Here is a 15,626-nt window from a genome sequence, read left to right on the forward strand (position 1 = left end):
ACAAAAACTTAAAGTACTTCAGTCCGTGTGCACTGAATTTATTTAATACACGAGATTCCACAATTTGGTGAGAGAGTGGCATGCTCTCATTTACCAGGGTAGAAATTTTGGACTTAATCCTTCAGTGTGTATAAAGAATATGTTGATGTGAAACAAAAATATAGCAAATGTTTTATGAGTTCAATGACAATATTAGACACAAATATTTGATACATTTCTGACACAAGCTTGTACAGAAACAAGTTCAGTTTTTATTGCCAGGATCCCTCAGGTTCACATATACAATACTTGATCAATCCCTATTAGTTAAAAGAAACAAGTATAGCTCCAGTGATCACCATACCATTTCTTAGTATATTTTGACTGGATGGCATATTCCTGTTGGTCCAGTCATAATTCTTTCCGGATATCACAGACCAGTGTGCATAGTGTGTGGGTTTGTGGTTTGCCATACACCTACATTATTCATTTTTTTATGTGACAATACTTATTTATAAAAGTGCCTGCTAACTAGTGATTCTGTTTCGGGAGCTGATAATTTATGGGATTAGTAGAAATAATGCTATTTGTTGGCAGGTTTGGCAATTTAGAACAGTCATTGACATCAGTATGTATAGTAACTACTAATAGGAACTAAGTTAATCTGTAAATCTGTCCTTGGGCATGACACGGCCAGCAACATGACATTAAAAAGCAACACATCAAGGAATGTTCGGCTAACAGTGGAAAATGCACATTCATAGGAGTGGTTCGGATAGTTTATAAGAGGCTTTTAATTGTACAGTCTGTAAATACCACAGTTGTTGGTAGTGGAACATTATAAAATTTGGCACTACAACAATCCACTCACAAATTTCCAGCGGACTATGCTAGTTTATCTGCATGATTTGCATGGCTTCATTCCCTGGAGTGACCGTGGCTTTGTTCCAGTGAAAGCAGGCTGTACTTTAAAAGTCCTTACAGATGTTTCAGTGCATATACAAGTATCACATTTAAATCAAAATCAACATTTTGTAAACAACAGAATTGCATCATTAATACATAAATCAAACAGTAAGCATGACTCTAAGATGAAAAGCATGTATGGCCCCATAAAATACCATATCATTAAAAAAGAGATAGGGATAAGTTTGACATTTGCCAACCTGTCCCTTTAAAATACATTGAAGAATTTCAAGTCACAAATGTGTAATTTAGTCTAAATTCATTTGTTTTGATTTGTTTTTCAGATAAGTTTTGCTGACAAATGATCCTGATCCAATCATTTATAACAATGAATTTTTTTTTTTTTTTTTTTTTTTTTACTGGAAACCACTTGGGTCACCACAGCAGTTAAAGAGTTAACATTTCAGTATCGAACAAAAGGTACATTTATAATACAGCTTTGACAATAAAAAAATAATGATAAAATTATTAAGAACATGAAGAGATGGAATGTCACACAATTTTTCAAGCAGCCACGGTTGTAACTCGCACTGTCCCTTTGAGTTTGTTTCCAGTGTAATATCAGAGAGTATTTTTCCACTACGGAAAACGCCTCGACGGTTGTAATTATTCCAATAATTCAAAATATGACCTGCTATCATGTCATGCCTTAATCTTACAATTTAAAACTAAAATAAAATAAACATTCATTGGATCACAATTTTGCATCGCTTCCCTTCCAGTTCAAATATACATATCTAGCAATAACATCCACATTTTCAAGATTAATAAGTTATAACATTTTTATAAATACATACACAGATACAGAAGGTGGCTTAGAAATTGCTTGTTGCACTCGCGTGCTTTCACAGCCTCCTACAATCTAAAAGACTATGTCGCACACAGATGAACAGGAAATAGTTCTTTTACATTGCTCTTTTGCTAAGTAAACCCCACAAAATGCATTACTGATTGCATAAAAGCTGCATCAGTGTTCTTCCTTGCTGTAACAATAATTGCGCTGCATTCATCAAACTCAACAAATTCTCCACTTAACAACTAATCAGTAAACTCCAGCTCCATCTGGATATAGACTTACACACATCAGAGGGAAGTAACACTTATTTTGGCTCTACGTTTCTTCACAGAGAGGATTAAAGATATAGATTTATAATTTCATTGTAATACATCAGAATCTGCTGGTACCAGTTTATCACAGTGACTCTAAAATAAAAAACCTCAACATTTGAAGGGCAGAAGACATGTATGACATACAGTAATGCTGACGGATGGATATTTAACATTTCGCTTCGTTTCCCTTTGCATGTAGGTTTGTGGTGGTGCCGTGTGATTCGTTCAGCTTCAGTCCGGTGTGTGTGTGTGTGCAGGTAAGAGTCCAGTCAATTTGCTCTTCTTCTCATCACATTTTCATGTTATTATCAGTGCACCTTTAGGTGAGGTAAAGAGTGATATTTGGGTGCGATATGGAAAATAAAAGAGACAAAATAGCAATTTTATAAATATGTGCCGTCTCACAATTCAGCGTAAAGCACTCTAGGCAATTTGTGTGAGAACAAAGTAGAACTGGTCTGGCTTGTCTCTTAAAACTTTGTGAGCAGCAAACACTTGATTCAAATCGGCAGCAATCTTTATAAATAGAAATGTACTACTTTAAGTCATTGCTTCCCTTCGTAACTTAACACTAAGGATTGTTTTCTTCTCAAATCAATGTCTTTCCTGCAGGTGTCTGCAAGGCTCATTCAGATTCAGTGGGATCAGACATAAGGCTTAAAAAAACATGCACACGCACACACACACACACACACACACACACACACACACACACACACAGAAATTAAAAAAGTTCAAATGTCAGACACTTTGTCCCATTGCTAAAATCACAGCTCAACAACTGTGAAAAGGTGTTAAATGAGCAATTTCTTCTCTCTGGTGTGTCACAAAATTTCCATGATCAATTAAAAAAGTGTCTAGTGAGTCTAAATTCTAAATTCAACTGGCTATTCAAAGCAGGAATTAATTTTTGCCTCCAAATATTTTGTGGAATATTCCAGCTTCAACTTAAGCTCTGCTGACAACTGTTTCATGCTGTCGATTACCATCGAAAATTTTTTGACTTGTCCCTTGTGAAAAAGTATACTTTTAAAAAGCACATTTTTTTATAATGAGTACTTAATACAGAAATAATATACTTTAAAAGAATATACTTGTGCAAACTGAATGTAATTAGTGCTAAATGTAAATAACTGCAATTAAAAGAAAATGTATTATAGTTTGAATTAGAGTGATTTTTTGACCCACTTAAGTACATTTTTATATTAATTTCATAATTATTTCTATTGTCTTTGAAAAATGTACCGACAAGCATTTATGTTAAACTAAAATATACCGTCATTTCTATTAAAAGTTGTATGTCATTAATTTAAATATATTTGTAATTACACATTTGTAATGAGGAAGTTGCAGTTTAGTACATTTAAAATATATTAACATTAGTAACTGTGCTTTAGTATGTTAAGCCAAGGACACGCTTAACGATTGCAAGGCCGATTGTGAATGTAATTTGATACTTACGACTGATCATACCCAAATGTGCCGAGTCAGAGCCAGTTTCGTTCAGTCGGTGTTTGTTTAAATTCCGTGTGTAAGCATTTAAATCGGCTTCACTCGAAGGAAACAGTCTTTCTGTGTTGAGCTCAGTCTTAGAATGTTTTAGCTAGTCATTAAGTGTGTCCCAAACTTTAGTCAACATATCAAAATAAGTGTACTTCTTTGAAGCAAGGCAAAAGATTATTAAAATGATGATTTAAAAGTGCACTTAAGTGTGTTAAGAAACAATCATGAGTGTACTCTCTATAAGTACACTTAAGTGGCCTTTTATTTCAGTAATAGGCCTGCAAGTACGAGTTTTTAAAAATATACTTTTAAGTATTGAAGTACACTTCAAGTGCACATTCAATACAATTTTTCACAAGGGTAGTCACAAACAAAAAAAAACTGTTGATTTTCATTGTTAATTTGCATCGCTCTTGATGTTGTTATGTTAGCATATTCACGTTAGATATAAGTGAGAAGCCAGCCTTTTATCCATTGCCAACAGAGAAAAGGTTAGATTGGGTTCTACCTGTTTCTGACACTGTGATGGTTAATAGAGGGTTACAGTCACACTGACATTTTAATAATTTTCTTCTAGTAATAAACCGTATATACACTGAAGTACATGGTCTGGAACTCCTGAAGCCATTTCAACACAAGTAAGGGGAATGTATTGCTAGGTATCTGGACACGATAGTTTGTTTGTGACCGTCTGGTTCACTATGTAGGAATATGATGAAAAATTCAGAGTAGGGAAGAAATACTTAAAGTATAATATGATTTTGAAAAGTTAATGTCACTCTATGTCTTCTATAGTCAGGTCTGAGGGTTGCAAATAATTACTTTTAGATAGTCAGATGGATTTGAACTGCTTGTCAACAACACTAGCCGATGTTAAGGTCATGCTTCCAAAATAGTAATGATTAAGAGTTTCCTTCGAAACTGGTTCTTGCACCGAAGGCTATCATTGTTAACAAGCTGTCACAGTGATGGGACTATATGTAAATCTAGCCCTGAAAACCTTTTAGGGTGCAACAGAGATGGTGATGACTTGTTAATTATAGTATATTTTGAGTGAGAATGTACTTTAGTCGACCACTTTTCGAGTAAGGCTTGTCAATGTTCTTGTCACTTAAGAGAAGTTTTTAGGGCTTTGTTTGCTAGATTTGCTAACATTTTCATTGGCCTTTAGATGTGTCTGTTGATCTTGCTTGCTGCCATGGTTTGGCCTTCAATGCTAGCAGGGTTTGTTGACGTTGCAGAGCAGTTCGGTGACCTTAATGAGTCGCGCCACGGTACTCTGGGACTCTTCCTGCAACCGCTGGTTGTTCTGCCTGAGACTTTGCACCTCTGCTTGCAGCACTGCCTTGTCCTCCTTCTCCTGTGGGAAGCATGCAAACATAATATCTTTCAGGTTCAAGCTTTCTCACTCTGTATTGGTACGACATATCCAAGCCACATGAGGGTTTACTATATCTGAATATGTTGGTGGTATGAGACAGAGGAAGACAGGTGAATGTGACTTCACCAAGTAAAACATGTTCCTGGATCAACATCCTTGTTGATCCTGAAACAACATTCCAATCAACCAGTCAGGTTTGAAGGATAGGTTTACAGTTAGTGTCAAGTTTAGGCTTACAACAAGGGTTAGGGGCTTCTACACCATTCTTATTCATCTATCATTTCCCTCTGATTTTAGGGATAAGTAATAGATAGGGTTAGGTTTAGGGGTAGGGATAAGGTTAGAAGTATGTTTTTGGACAGGATTGTTGCTCCAGGATCAACAAAAGATGTTGATCCAGGAACATGTCTTGGCAAAATCAAGGCGACTGATGAAGACAATGGCTTGCTTGACACACATATACTAGCAAATGCCACACACCATTACATGCTGCAACACAAACAATGATCCTTAGATCACATGCTGTACAAAAATACAGAGTGCATCAGTGATATGAAGCATTCATTAAGCAAGAAAAGAAAAATACATGGATTTTAATGCAATATTCGTGTGTCCGAAATATCCTGAATGATATTCATGCTTGAAAACACTGAAAAAGGTAATGATGGTTCTAAACATGGTAATAATTAATGATAGATTATGCATGTATAATATTGTTTTATAAGGCCACACTTTTAATCTCAAGGTGACCAAAAGGTTTAGTAGACTATGGTTTTCTTAGATGAGTGTGCTGGATAACTGTGGGACATTATGCAGTCAACCATGCTCAGCCTCTCTTTCCCTTCCTGACCTTTTGCGGATAATGGGATCAAACAAAAGAGATCTGAGACCCTGGATCAGCTATAATATTCATCCTGAGGGGCCTTAATCATAATATATTATGTTACTACATTATAGCTTTATTATGTGTGCATGCATTTCATTCATACGATTGTGGTCTTTGTGTCAATAGTCTGGAGTAATTCTATAATCCAATGTTTGTACAGATTTATGGGTAACACTTTTCAATAAGGTTCATTAGTTAACATTAGTTAACATGAACTAATAATGAACTGCACTTATAAAGCTTTTATTAATCTTTGTTAATGTTAATTTCAACATTTTCTAATACATTATTAAAATCTTGTTAACATTACTTAATGCACTGTGAACTTACTTGAACAAACAATGAACAACTGTATTTTCATTAACTAACCTTAACAAAGATTAGTAAATACAGTAATAAATGTATTGCTCATGGTTAGTTCATGTTAGTTAATACACTAATGAACCTTATTGTAAAGTGTTACCGATTTATGTTTATCTTCATCTCATCTATTGAGTGCCACATGTAGCTCTTTAAAGACAGTTTCTGATTTTCCCCCGAAACTGTTCTTCATGCTTGTCAGCAAATACCTTTCAATATAATTTCAAGTCACATCACTAGGACACGCCTCTGCTCTACCCAGACAATCAAAATTAACCTCAGATCACACATTCAAGCAAACAGTCACTCCATTTCCTAACTTCTGTTGTAGCGACCGAGCAAAAACTACAACACTCAACAGAAATTTAGCTCCCATAAATGGGAAAATGAAGCAGGCATATAATGATGTTGAATAGTGTGTGAAATATGCTTTTTGGCAAACTTTATGGCAAGATTATTTTCTGTGGTAATTGATATGATGCCAAAAATGCTGTCAATGGAACTTATCTTGTTTTGAACCTAGGAACATTCTTTTAAAAGATCATATTTAAAGCAACAACATAATAAAATCATTTTTAAGCATTAGATTTTTATTATATTCTTGCCCAGTTTTGTTGTTGTTGCTGCTGTGGGAACTGGGTTATCCTAAACCAAAGAAATTTGTGAACTGATTTGGATTCTCGTTTCAAAACTGGTCTAAATCAACAAATCACTCATAATGATGAATTGTCATAAAGGAATACCTGGTAGCTACCTACTTTCAACTTTATAAATGCATTAACTAACAATGAGCAATGCGTTTGTTATAGTATTTATCAATCTTTGTTAACATTAGTTAATAAAAATACAACTGTTCATTGTTAGTTCATGTTAGCTCAGGTACATTAACAGATATTACTTGATTTTAATAATGTATTAGTAAATGTTGAAATTAACATGAACTAATATTAATAAATGCTTTAGAAGTATTTTTTAGTGTTAGTGCATGTTAACTAATATAGCTAACTAATGTTTATCAAATGGAATTTTATTGTTAAGTGTTACCGAATATCTTTTCCGATTAAAATCTGTAGTGTCAACATCACTACTGCCATTACAAGGTTTCTGTCCATTTCCTATTAGACATGTTTAAACATGCCACATACAAATCCAAAATGAACAACTGGATTAACTTGAAAACAGAAAAATTAAAGGCTATATACACGCTGCAAAGTTTCAGCAGTCACAACCATATTTAAATGTGCTTAAATTCATTTAAACATTTCAGTTAGTGAATATAATAAATTGTGATTCATGTGTGAATGGACAACAACATATTACATAATCTGATAATCTGTTTCCAGTCACTATAGTATCACTTTGCACCTGTTTTAGAGCTGTGCTAAATAAAGATGTATAGATACCAAAATGTTGCTATGGTTATTAATATTATTTAAAAACCATGTATGATAGCAAGTCATGTATGCTGTGATTATTAATATGTAACCCCTCACGTGATTTGTTAGATTTGTGAAATTAGTACCCTTTTATTTAGGATCTTAGTAAATCAGGGTCTGAATATGTATAGCAGTTTGAATCAAGACATATTTACTACTGTAAATTTTTGTGTAAAGGGTTTGCATGTCTTTGAGTGAATATGCAAAGAAATATTAAGAATTATTTCACTATTTTACAATGTCTTCTCTTAGTTTCTTTGTCTTTTACAATCCAAACATTCATTTTGAGAGAAAAATTAGACAATAAAAACGTAGTATATCAGCAAATTATTCTGAATGAATCCATTCAACATGTTCAGAAGTATTTATCTCTTTTTGGGTCTCCTGATTCTCATAGAATGTGTCAATCACTCAATCAAGCAGTGATTCTGTGCTCTCCAAAGCACATTAATGTGTTTTGATTGACATGGTCTTAGGCTTTGCTTCTCAACTTTATATCACATATGTCCTTCACATCCTTGAGTTAAACTTTTTTTGTTAATCAAATGAGAACTGTCATACATGTTGTTGATTTTTGTTACTAATTGAGTAAAAATCTCATGCTCTACTTGCCTTCACTGCCATTGGTCGGTTAGTGTTGAGATTGAGCATGGCTGCCCATTGTCCCTCCAGCAATCTTCTCATCTCCTCTGTTCACCCTGCTCAATGACAAGACAGGTTTCTTTTGCTTGTCCCGCCCTACCTCTACAGTCCCTCTGTTTGTTTGGCTCTGTGAAGCAGCAGTGGCTCTTTGAAGTAGCGAAGAGGGCAAGGACTGGACAGGGCAGATATACAGACAAGGATGGGTGGATGTATTTAATGGGAGATATTTGAACGGGGTTACTGTGTGGGAAGTATGCTGCGACAGAGAGAGCTGTGCTGTGACAAACCCACAGAGGACAAAGTACCTTTTGGAGGTCGTCCTGCAGTCGCTTCAGCATGGCTTCTAACTGGGACACTTTCTCCTCGAGGTGACCAGGCGAGTCACTGCGAAGGCAGGGAGAGAAAGAAGAACATGGAGGAACACAAATATATGGTGTAATATATCATAAGATATATATATATATATATATATATATATATATATATATATATATATATATCGCAACAATAGTTCAATCTATGCTTTATTCGGCCATTGTTAGAGCAAAACATTTTATTTTGTTGGTATAAATTAATTTAGGTTGATTCAGTGATGTTGAATAATTTTGGCTTGAATAAAACTAGTTAAATTAAGTTAAATTACCATTTTTAGGTGACATTTTTTTAGTGTACCACACTTCACCCATTATTGTAAGTAAGAGGAAAGTTGTTAGTTTTCAAATATTTTGTGCAAACCTAATTGATTTCCCTATGATAATATATTGCAGTGTAAAATGTAGTTTATTCCTGTAATGTACTGCTCTGAGACTTAAAGGTTGAGGGTCCAAATGCAGTTTATTGAAAAGGGTAATCCACAATCATGATCCAATGTACAGGCAAAGATCAAAACACAGGCACACAATCCAAACAAAAAAAAAAAAAGTCAGACACACAGGCAGAACACGGAAATCGAAGAACGGGCTGAGATCAAGAAACCAAGATACGGAAAACCGGGAAAATGCTCAGAATTGCAGAGTTACACGTACAATACTTTGCAGGGAAAGGATTAGTGAAACAGTCTTATAGAGGCAGAGTTAACAAGGCTGATGATCTTAACAGGGTAGTTAGGTAACAAGCTAACAAGGGGGCGTGGTCCAATGAGTGTCCATGGTAACTAACAAGTGAGTAGAGTGGCAGAGAAACATGGTGAAAAAACAACAATGAGACAGGGAACATAGGCAGGGATCGTGACATAGTCCCCCTTTTAAGGAGCGGCTTCTAGACGGAGGTGAACAGGTGGAGGGCCAGGTCCATGGAGTGGAAGAGGGCCTGCAAATAGAAGCCTAGCAGGCGGCCAGGGTGGAGCAGGCTGAGCAGGCGGCCAGTGCGGAGCAGGCCGGGCAGATGGCCAAGGTGGTGCAGGCTGTGGAGGTGGCCAGGGCGGTGCAGGCTGAGCAGGCAGCCAGGGCGGAGCAGGCTGAGCACGCCATGCAGGTGGCCAGGGTGGTGCAGACTGTGCAGGTGGCCAGGCAGACAGGCTTGAAGACCCCCACAGCGGAGCAGACGTCCACAACAGCAGCGCAGACATGCCTGAAGAGCTCCACGGCAGAGCAGACGACCACCACAGCAGTTCAGACGAGCTTGAAGACCTCCATGGTGGAGCAGATGTCCCCCAGGGCAGATCTGGCAACAATGGAAACCACCATGGATGATCAGGTAAAACTGAAACACGAAGCACAGAGAGGTTAGTGTTGGCCACTAGGGCCGTAACAGGACAGGCAGTGAGCACAGGAATGTCCTCTAATGTTCTGACTAGAACGTCCTCTCTGGTTGTATTGAGGCAGGCAGACAGTTCAGGAACAACCTCTGTGGTCGCATCAGGGCAGACAGGGAACTCAGGGACAACCACTGTGGTCTTATCAGGGCAGACAGGGCACTCAGGGATGACCTCCGTGGTCATATCAAGGCAGACAGGAAGTTTGTAGGTCACAAGGCTGAACTCTGGAGTGAACTCATGGACTGAAGCAGGCTCTGGAGTGGGCTAATGGGCTGGGGCAGGCTTTGGAGCAGTCTCATGGGCTGGAGCTGTCTCTGGAGTGGATTCATGGACTAGAGTGGGCTCTGGAGCGGATTCATGGGGTGGAGAGCAGTGTGCAGCCCAAACACACAAAATGGCTATAGCATAGCCATAACGGGAAGTACCAAGGACAAGGGAATGACCTCTGGGATGGACAGTGCAGGCACTGGCAGGATTGAGAGTGCCGAGGTCAGTGGGCTAGATGGCGCTGGTCTAGGGAAGCTGGCTGCACGTACCGACGTCAGCGGTGTATCCTCCAGACTTGAAGCCAGTCTTCAGAGCTTAGGGAAAGCCTGAACATCTTCATGTGTAGTGCTCACGATGACCAGGAACACGGATGTGGCGTCCATGACAGCTGAAGACTGTGGTGTGGCTCTCGTGAAGGCTGGAGACTCTGCAGTAGCGGCCATGATGGCTGTAGGTCCAGGCATGGCATCCATCTTGTCTGAAGACACAGGCGTAGCGTCCATTTTGTCCGAAGACACAGGTGGAGTGGCCATCTTGACAAGACACAGGCGGAGCGGCCATCTTGTTTGAAGACATAGGCTTGGCGGGATGAGACTCTGTAATGGTGGCCATGATCATACGAGACTCAGTAATGGTGGCCATAACAGGACGAGACTTAGGAATGGCAGCCATGATGGGACGAGACTCTGGGACGGCTGTCATCTTGATCGAGGACTCTGGTTTGGCAGCCATGTTGTGAACCGGCTCTGGAGTGGTAGCCATGTTGTGAACAGTCTCTGGTTTGTCTGGTTTAGAGACTACAGAACAGGAAGGAACATACAACACTGGTCTAGTGATCCTTAAAACAGGACACGCTGGTGACCAAGATGGGCCAAGCTCCGTGGACCCCCCCACCCCCTCCTCATCCATCTCCCCAACAGTGAAGGAGGAACCAGCCAACAGCAGAGCATAGTCCAGAAACTCAATGAGTGACCCTTGAGGACCATCACGGATGAGCTTAGATTGATAATATTCATTAAGTCCATAAAAGAAGAAGTCTATGAGAGCATAGTCTGGGAGGTCAGAGAAATTGGCATGTTCAAAAAGTCCTGGATATGGTCCTCGAGTGGTCGATTACCTTGACGTAAATGGATGATCTGAACTGCTGGATCCATAATGGGCGAAGTATTCTGTAACATACTGTTCCAAGACTCAAAGGTTGAGGATCCAAACGCAGTTTATTGAAAAGGGTAAACCACAATCATAATCCAATGTACAGTCAAAGGTCAAAACACAGGCAGGAAATCCAAACAAACAACAAGGCATACACACACACAGGCAGAACATGGAAATCCAAAAAGATCAAGAACCCAAGACAAAGAAAACTTGGAAAATGCTCAGAATTGCAGAGTTACAAGTACAATACTTCACAGGGAAAGGATGACTGAACCAGGCTTATATAGGCAGAGTTAAAGGGATAGTTCACCCAAAAATGAAAATTTGATGTTGATCTGCTTACCCCCAGCGCATCCAAGATGTAGGTGACTTTGTTTCTTCAGTAGAACACAAATGATGATTTTTAACTCCAACCGTTGCCGTCTGTCAGTCAAATAATGCTAGTGGATGGGAACTTCTACTATAAGAGTAAATAAAACTTGCATAGACAAGTCCAAATTAAACCCTGCGGCTCGTGACGACACATTGATGTCCTAAGACACTGATCGCGCTCTGACAGCGGCAGTGATGTCTCGCGCATATACTTCAATGAGAGCGAGACATCACTGCCGCTGTCAGAGCACGATCAGACCTTACTAACGAGTGCTAAACGCGGTTGGACATAGTGGTGTATTAGAGTTAAAAAATGATATAAATACTGTTCGGTTTATCACACAAACCGAACGTTTCATGTCTTAGGACATCAATGTGTCGTCACGAGCCGCAGGGTTTAATTTGGACTTGTTTATGCAAGTTTTATTTACTCTTATAGTAGAAGTTCCCATCCACTCGCATTATTTTACTGACAGACGACAACGGTTGGAGTTAAAAATCATCATTTGTGTTCTACTGAAGAAACAAAGTCACCTACATCTTGGATGCGCTGGGGGTAAGCAGATAAACATCAAATTTTCACTTTTGGGTGAACTATCCCTTTAACAAGGCTGATGAGCTTAACAAGGTAATGAGGTAACAAGCTAACAAGGGAGCGTGGTCCAATGAGTGTTCATAGTAACTAACAAGTGAGCAGAGTGGCAGGGAAACAGGGTGAACAAACAACAATGGAGACACGGAACATAGGCAGGGATCGTGACAACTCCAGTCTTCAGTGTCCCATGATCCTTCAGAAATCATTCTAACATGCTAATTTGCTGCTCAAGAAACAAGTCTATTATTATCAATGTTGAAAACAGCTGTGCTGCTTCATATTTTTGTGGAAACCATGATACACTTTTTCTCTTTAGGATTCTATGATGAATGGAATGTTCAAAAGAACAGCATTTATATGAAATAGAATTTTTAAAAGTCTTTACTGGTACTTTATTGGCACATCAATTTAATGCATCCTTGATGAATAAATGTATTAATTCCTTTCCAAAACATCTTACTGACATCAAGCTTTTGAACTGAAGTGCATACTGTAAATGTTTTTGGCAGGTCAATATATAGTTCTCTTGTGTCTCTCCTCTTGATGTGAGCTGGGGCGCTGTTACAGGGGGTGCAGAGTATGCCAGGCATATGGTTCCAGGACGCTAGGGGCCCCCAAATCAAGAATTTTTTTTGTGTGTGATTTTTTTTTTCTTACATACACGAACACGTTAACTAATAATATTGTAGTAAAATACAATTTAAATCTGTGAATTATAGAAGTCAGAAGTGAACGTGAGCAAAAAAAAATAAAAAAATAAAACAGGATGGATGGAAAGAAGCGCCTGTCAGGAACACAAAAGCGAAAACATAAAAAATAAAAAAAAGTAGGGATGAAGATGTTAAAATGAAGTTTCCCTTATGAAATAGGCCCTTGCAAATCAGAATAAACAAAATAATGGAGATGATTGTTGGTTGCGGATGTGTTGAAAGACCTAATTCAAGTCTGTAGTGCAAGCAGTCGTTTCTGTGGGCGAAAAACCGCAATTGAAAAACGTAACTTTATTCTTCAGAGAAACCTTGAATCATTATATTTGGTTGTGTTGGATGGGGATATCTCTATATTATATAGCCACCAGCCTGAGTTTTTTGAGGCGACCGTTATTTATTTAGTAACATTATTTTAGAACGTATTAATTCCTTGGTGATGCATCATGCAGCCACACAGACAGATATGTATTGCATATGTATTTTTCCTTTTTATTAAAAATATTGAATATATAACTTGTTAACTGCATCATGAATTGTATGATATATTCCGATTGTCAAATATGTGGAAGTGAATGTGCTGTGTTGTTTAAACACCTTTAATGATCATGCTAGTTGATTATCATTTTTATTTTACAGTACTTCATTTTAATGTCTATGTCTGAAACCTCAAATTAACATTATGTTTTTGAAAACACTGAATAGTTGTGATATATGAAAAGCACCAAGCACGTCTGTCTCTTGGCTCAGCGCCAGCCAAAGCGGGAAAGCAGGTTTGAATTATCAGTGACACACTGAACGTTCTAATAACACCGGTGTGTGTGTACGTGTCAAAGTTGTTAACTAATAAATGTTAACTAATAAATTATTTCAATTTTTTATTAAACATTCATTTGGAAGAAGGGGGCCCAAAATTATGTCTTGCATACCCCCCTTAAAACTCTCCATGGTGCCCCTGGTTGTGAGTATAATCGAATGTCAAAGAATGCATGGCACAGCCATTCTCACCTGTCCTTGAAGTCTTTAAACTTGGTTTCTGTCTGACCTGACTGGGTCATAGTCTCTTGAGTTCCATCTCCTGACTTCCGATCTGAAACCCAGCAGGAAATGACATTAGTAATATTCCATATTATCCTTGCAAAGTTACCAGACCAGCATTCTTCAGTGAACAGACTAAACAGACTTTCACATGCTCAAACACATTTCATCCACTGAAAATGGTCATTTCTCACCTTCTTGAGACAAAGCTTCCAGAATGTTCCGACAGGCGCTGGCCAGATCAGAAATCGACTGCCACTCCTCCTCAGATGAATCTGTTGTCTCTGAGAGAACTGAAATCAACAAAAATATATTGTAAAAAGAGCTCTGTGCAAAGTATTTAGTTTTGATTATTTGTTGGAATCTACTAGAAGTGTTTTAGTCTCGAAAGAACTGTTTAGAACTGTTTAGAAAGCTTTGGTCAACACTGACCTGGAGAAGTGGGGGAAATGTTAACATGCTGACATCACATTTGTAACTGGAGTTTACTGGAATTTGTGTGTAAATTAACACTTTAGCCGTTAAAGTGGATAAATGGCCTTGTGGAAAAAGTACACTTTAGCATACATTTATAGAGTTCTTATTACAGTTAATTGCAATTAAATGAAAATTTGTAATAGTTTAAAATAGAGTGTTTTTTGACACACTTAAGTAGGACGTAAGTACATTTTTATATGTGAATTCATAATTACTTATTTTGACTTTAAAATATGGGTAAAGTGTGCTGAATTTACTGACAAGCATTTATGGTAAACTAAAATATTCTTTCATGTCATTTCTATTGAATCTTGTATGTCATGAATTTAAATATATTCATAATTACACATTTGTACTGAGCTGCAATTCAGTACATTTAAAATATATTAACTTTAGATGTAATATCAAATAACACACAACAGTTAAAATTATAATCAAGTCCTTTACATGTGCTTTAGTATGTTAGTCAACACTTATCAAAATAAGTGTATTTCTTTAAAGCAAGGCAAAACATAATGATTTAAAATGTACTTTAAAGTAAAACTTTTTTGACATTATTGCAATGTGCACTTTTTAAGTGTACTTCAAGAAACAGTCATGAAAATGCAACTAGTTTTTTTTTTCTTTTTTTTTTAAATATACTTTTAAGATTTGAAAAGCACTACAAGTGCACATTCAGTATAATTAAGCATGCTTGTTTTTCACAAGATTGAACAAGCATTATTCACAAGCTGAAATACATCTTTAAATTTAATATTATAATAATGTCTAACTTCTGCCCTGAATTTGGGAGTTTATATGTGTTATAATGTGCCTTACTTCAAAGCTGATAACGGCAACATGATGATGTTGCTCTTTCATTTGTTAACTCCAATTTTCAATATCAAAAATAGTACAAGCAAGTAATTAGTAGAGGATGATGACATGAAGTTGATGTTTGGCAAGGCAGTCATTTCCCTATTTTGATCTCTTGGTTCCTTTTCATTTTAGGTATTA

General features: G+C 37.5%; 1 protein-coding gene across 6 annotated transcripts in view; it reads right to left on the reverse strand.

The window, feature by feature from the left end:
• Positions 1–228: 228 nt before the first annotated feature.
• zmp:0000001168 (signal-induced proliferation-associated 1-like protein 2) overlaps positions 229–15,626 on the reverse strand; it is a 65,343-nt gene continuing 49,945 nt past the window's right edge. For 4 of the 6 annotated variants that reach the window (XM_048183234.1, XM_048183233.1, XM_048183235.1 and 1 more), the window contains exons 13-17: positions 14,348–14,446; positions 14,124–14,205; positions 8,569–8,647; positions 8,234–8,435; positions 229–4,918 (exon numbers count right to left, since the gene is read on the reverse strand). In XM_048183234.1, the coding sequence (XP_048039191.1) occupies positions 8,253–8,435; positions 8,569–8,647; positions 14,124–14,205; positions 14,348–14,446 (443 nt within the window). In that variant the 3' untranslated portion in view covers positions 229–4,918; positions 8,234–8,252. The remainder of the gene's footprint in view (positions 4,919–8,233; positions 8,436–8,568; positions 8,648–14,123; positions 14,206–14,347; positions 14,447–15,626) is intronic. The other 2 variants (XR_007183942.1, XM_048183238.1) reach the window with 2 other exon arrangements.

Source organism: Megalobrama amblycephala, linkage group LG3 (assembly GCF_018812025.1).
Source record: "Megalobrama amblycephala isolate DHTTF-2021 linkage group LG3, ASM1881202v1, whole genome shotgun sequence".
NCBI lineage: Eukaryota > Metazoa > Chordata > Actinopteri > Cypriniformes > Xenocyprididae > Megalobrama > Megalobrama amblycephala.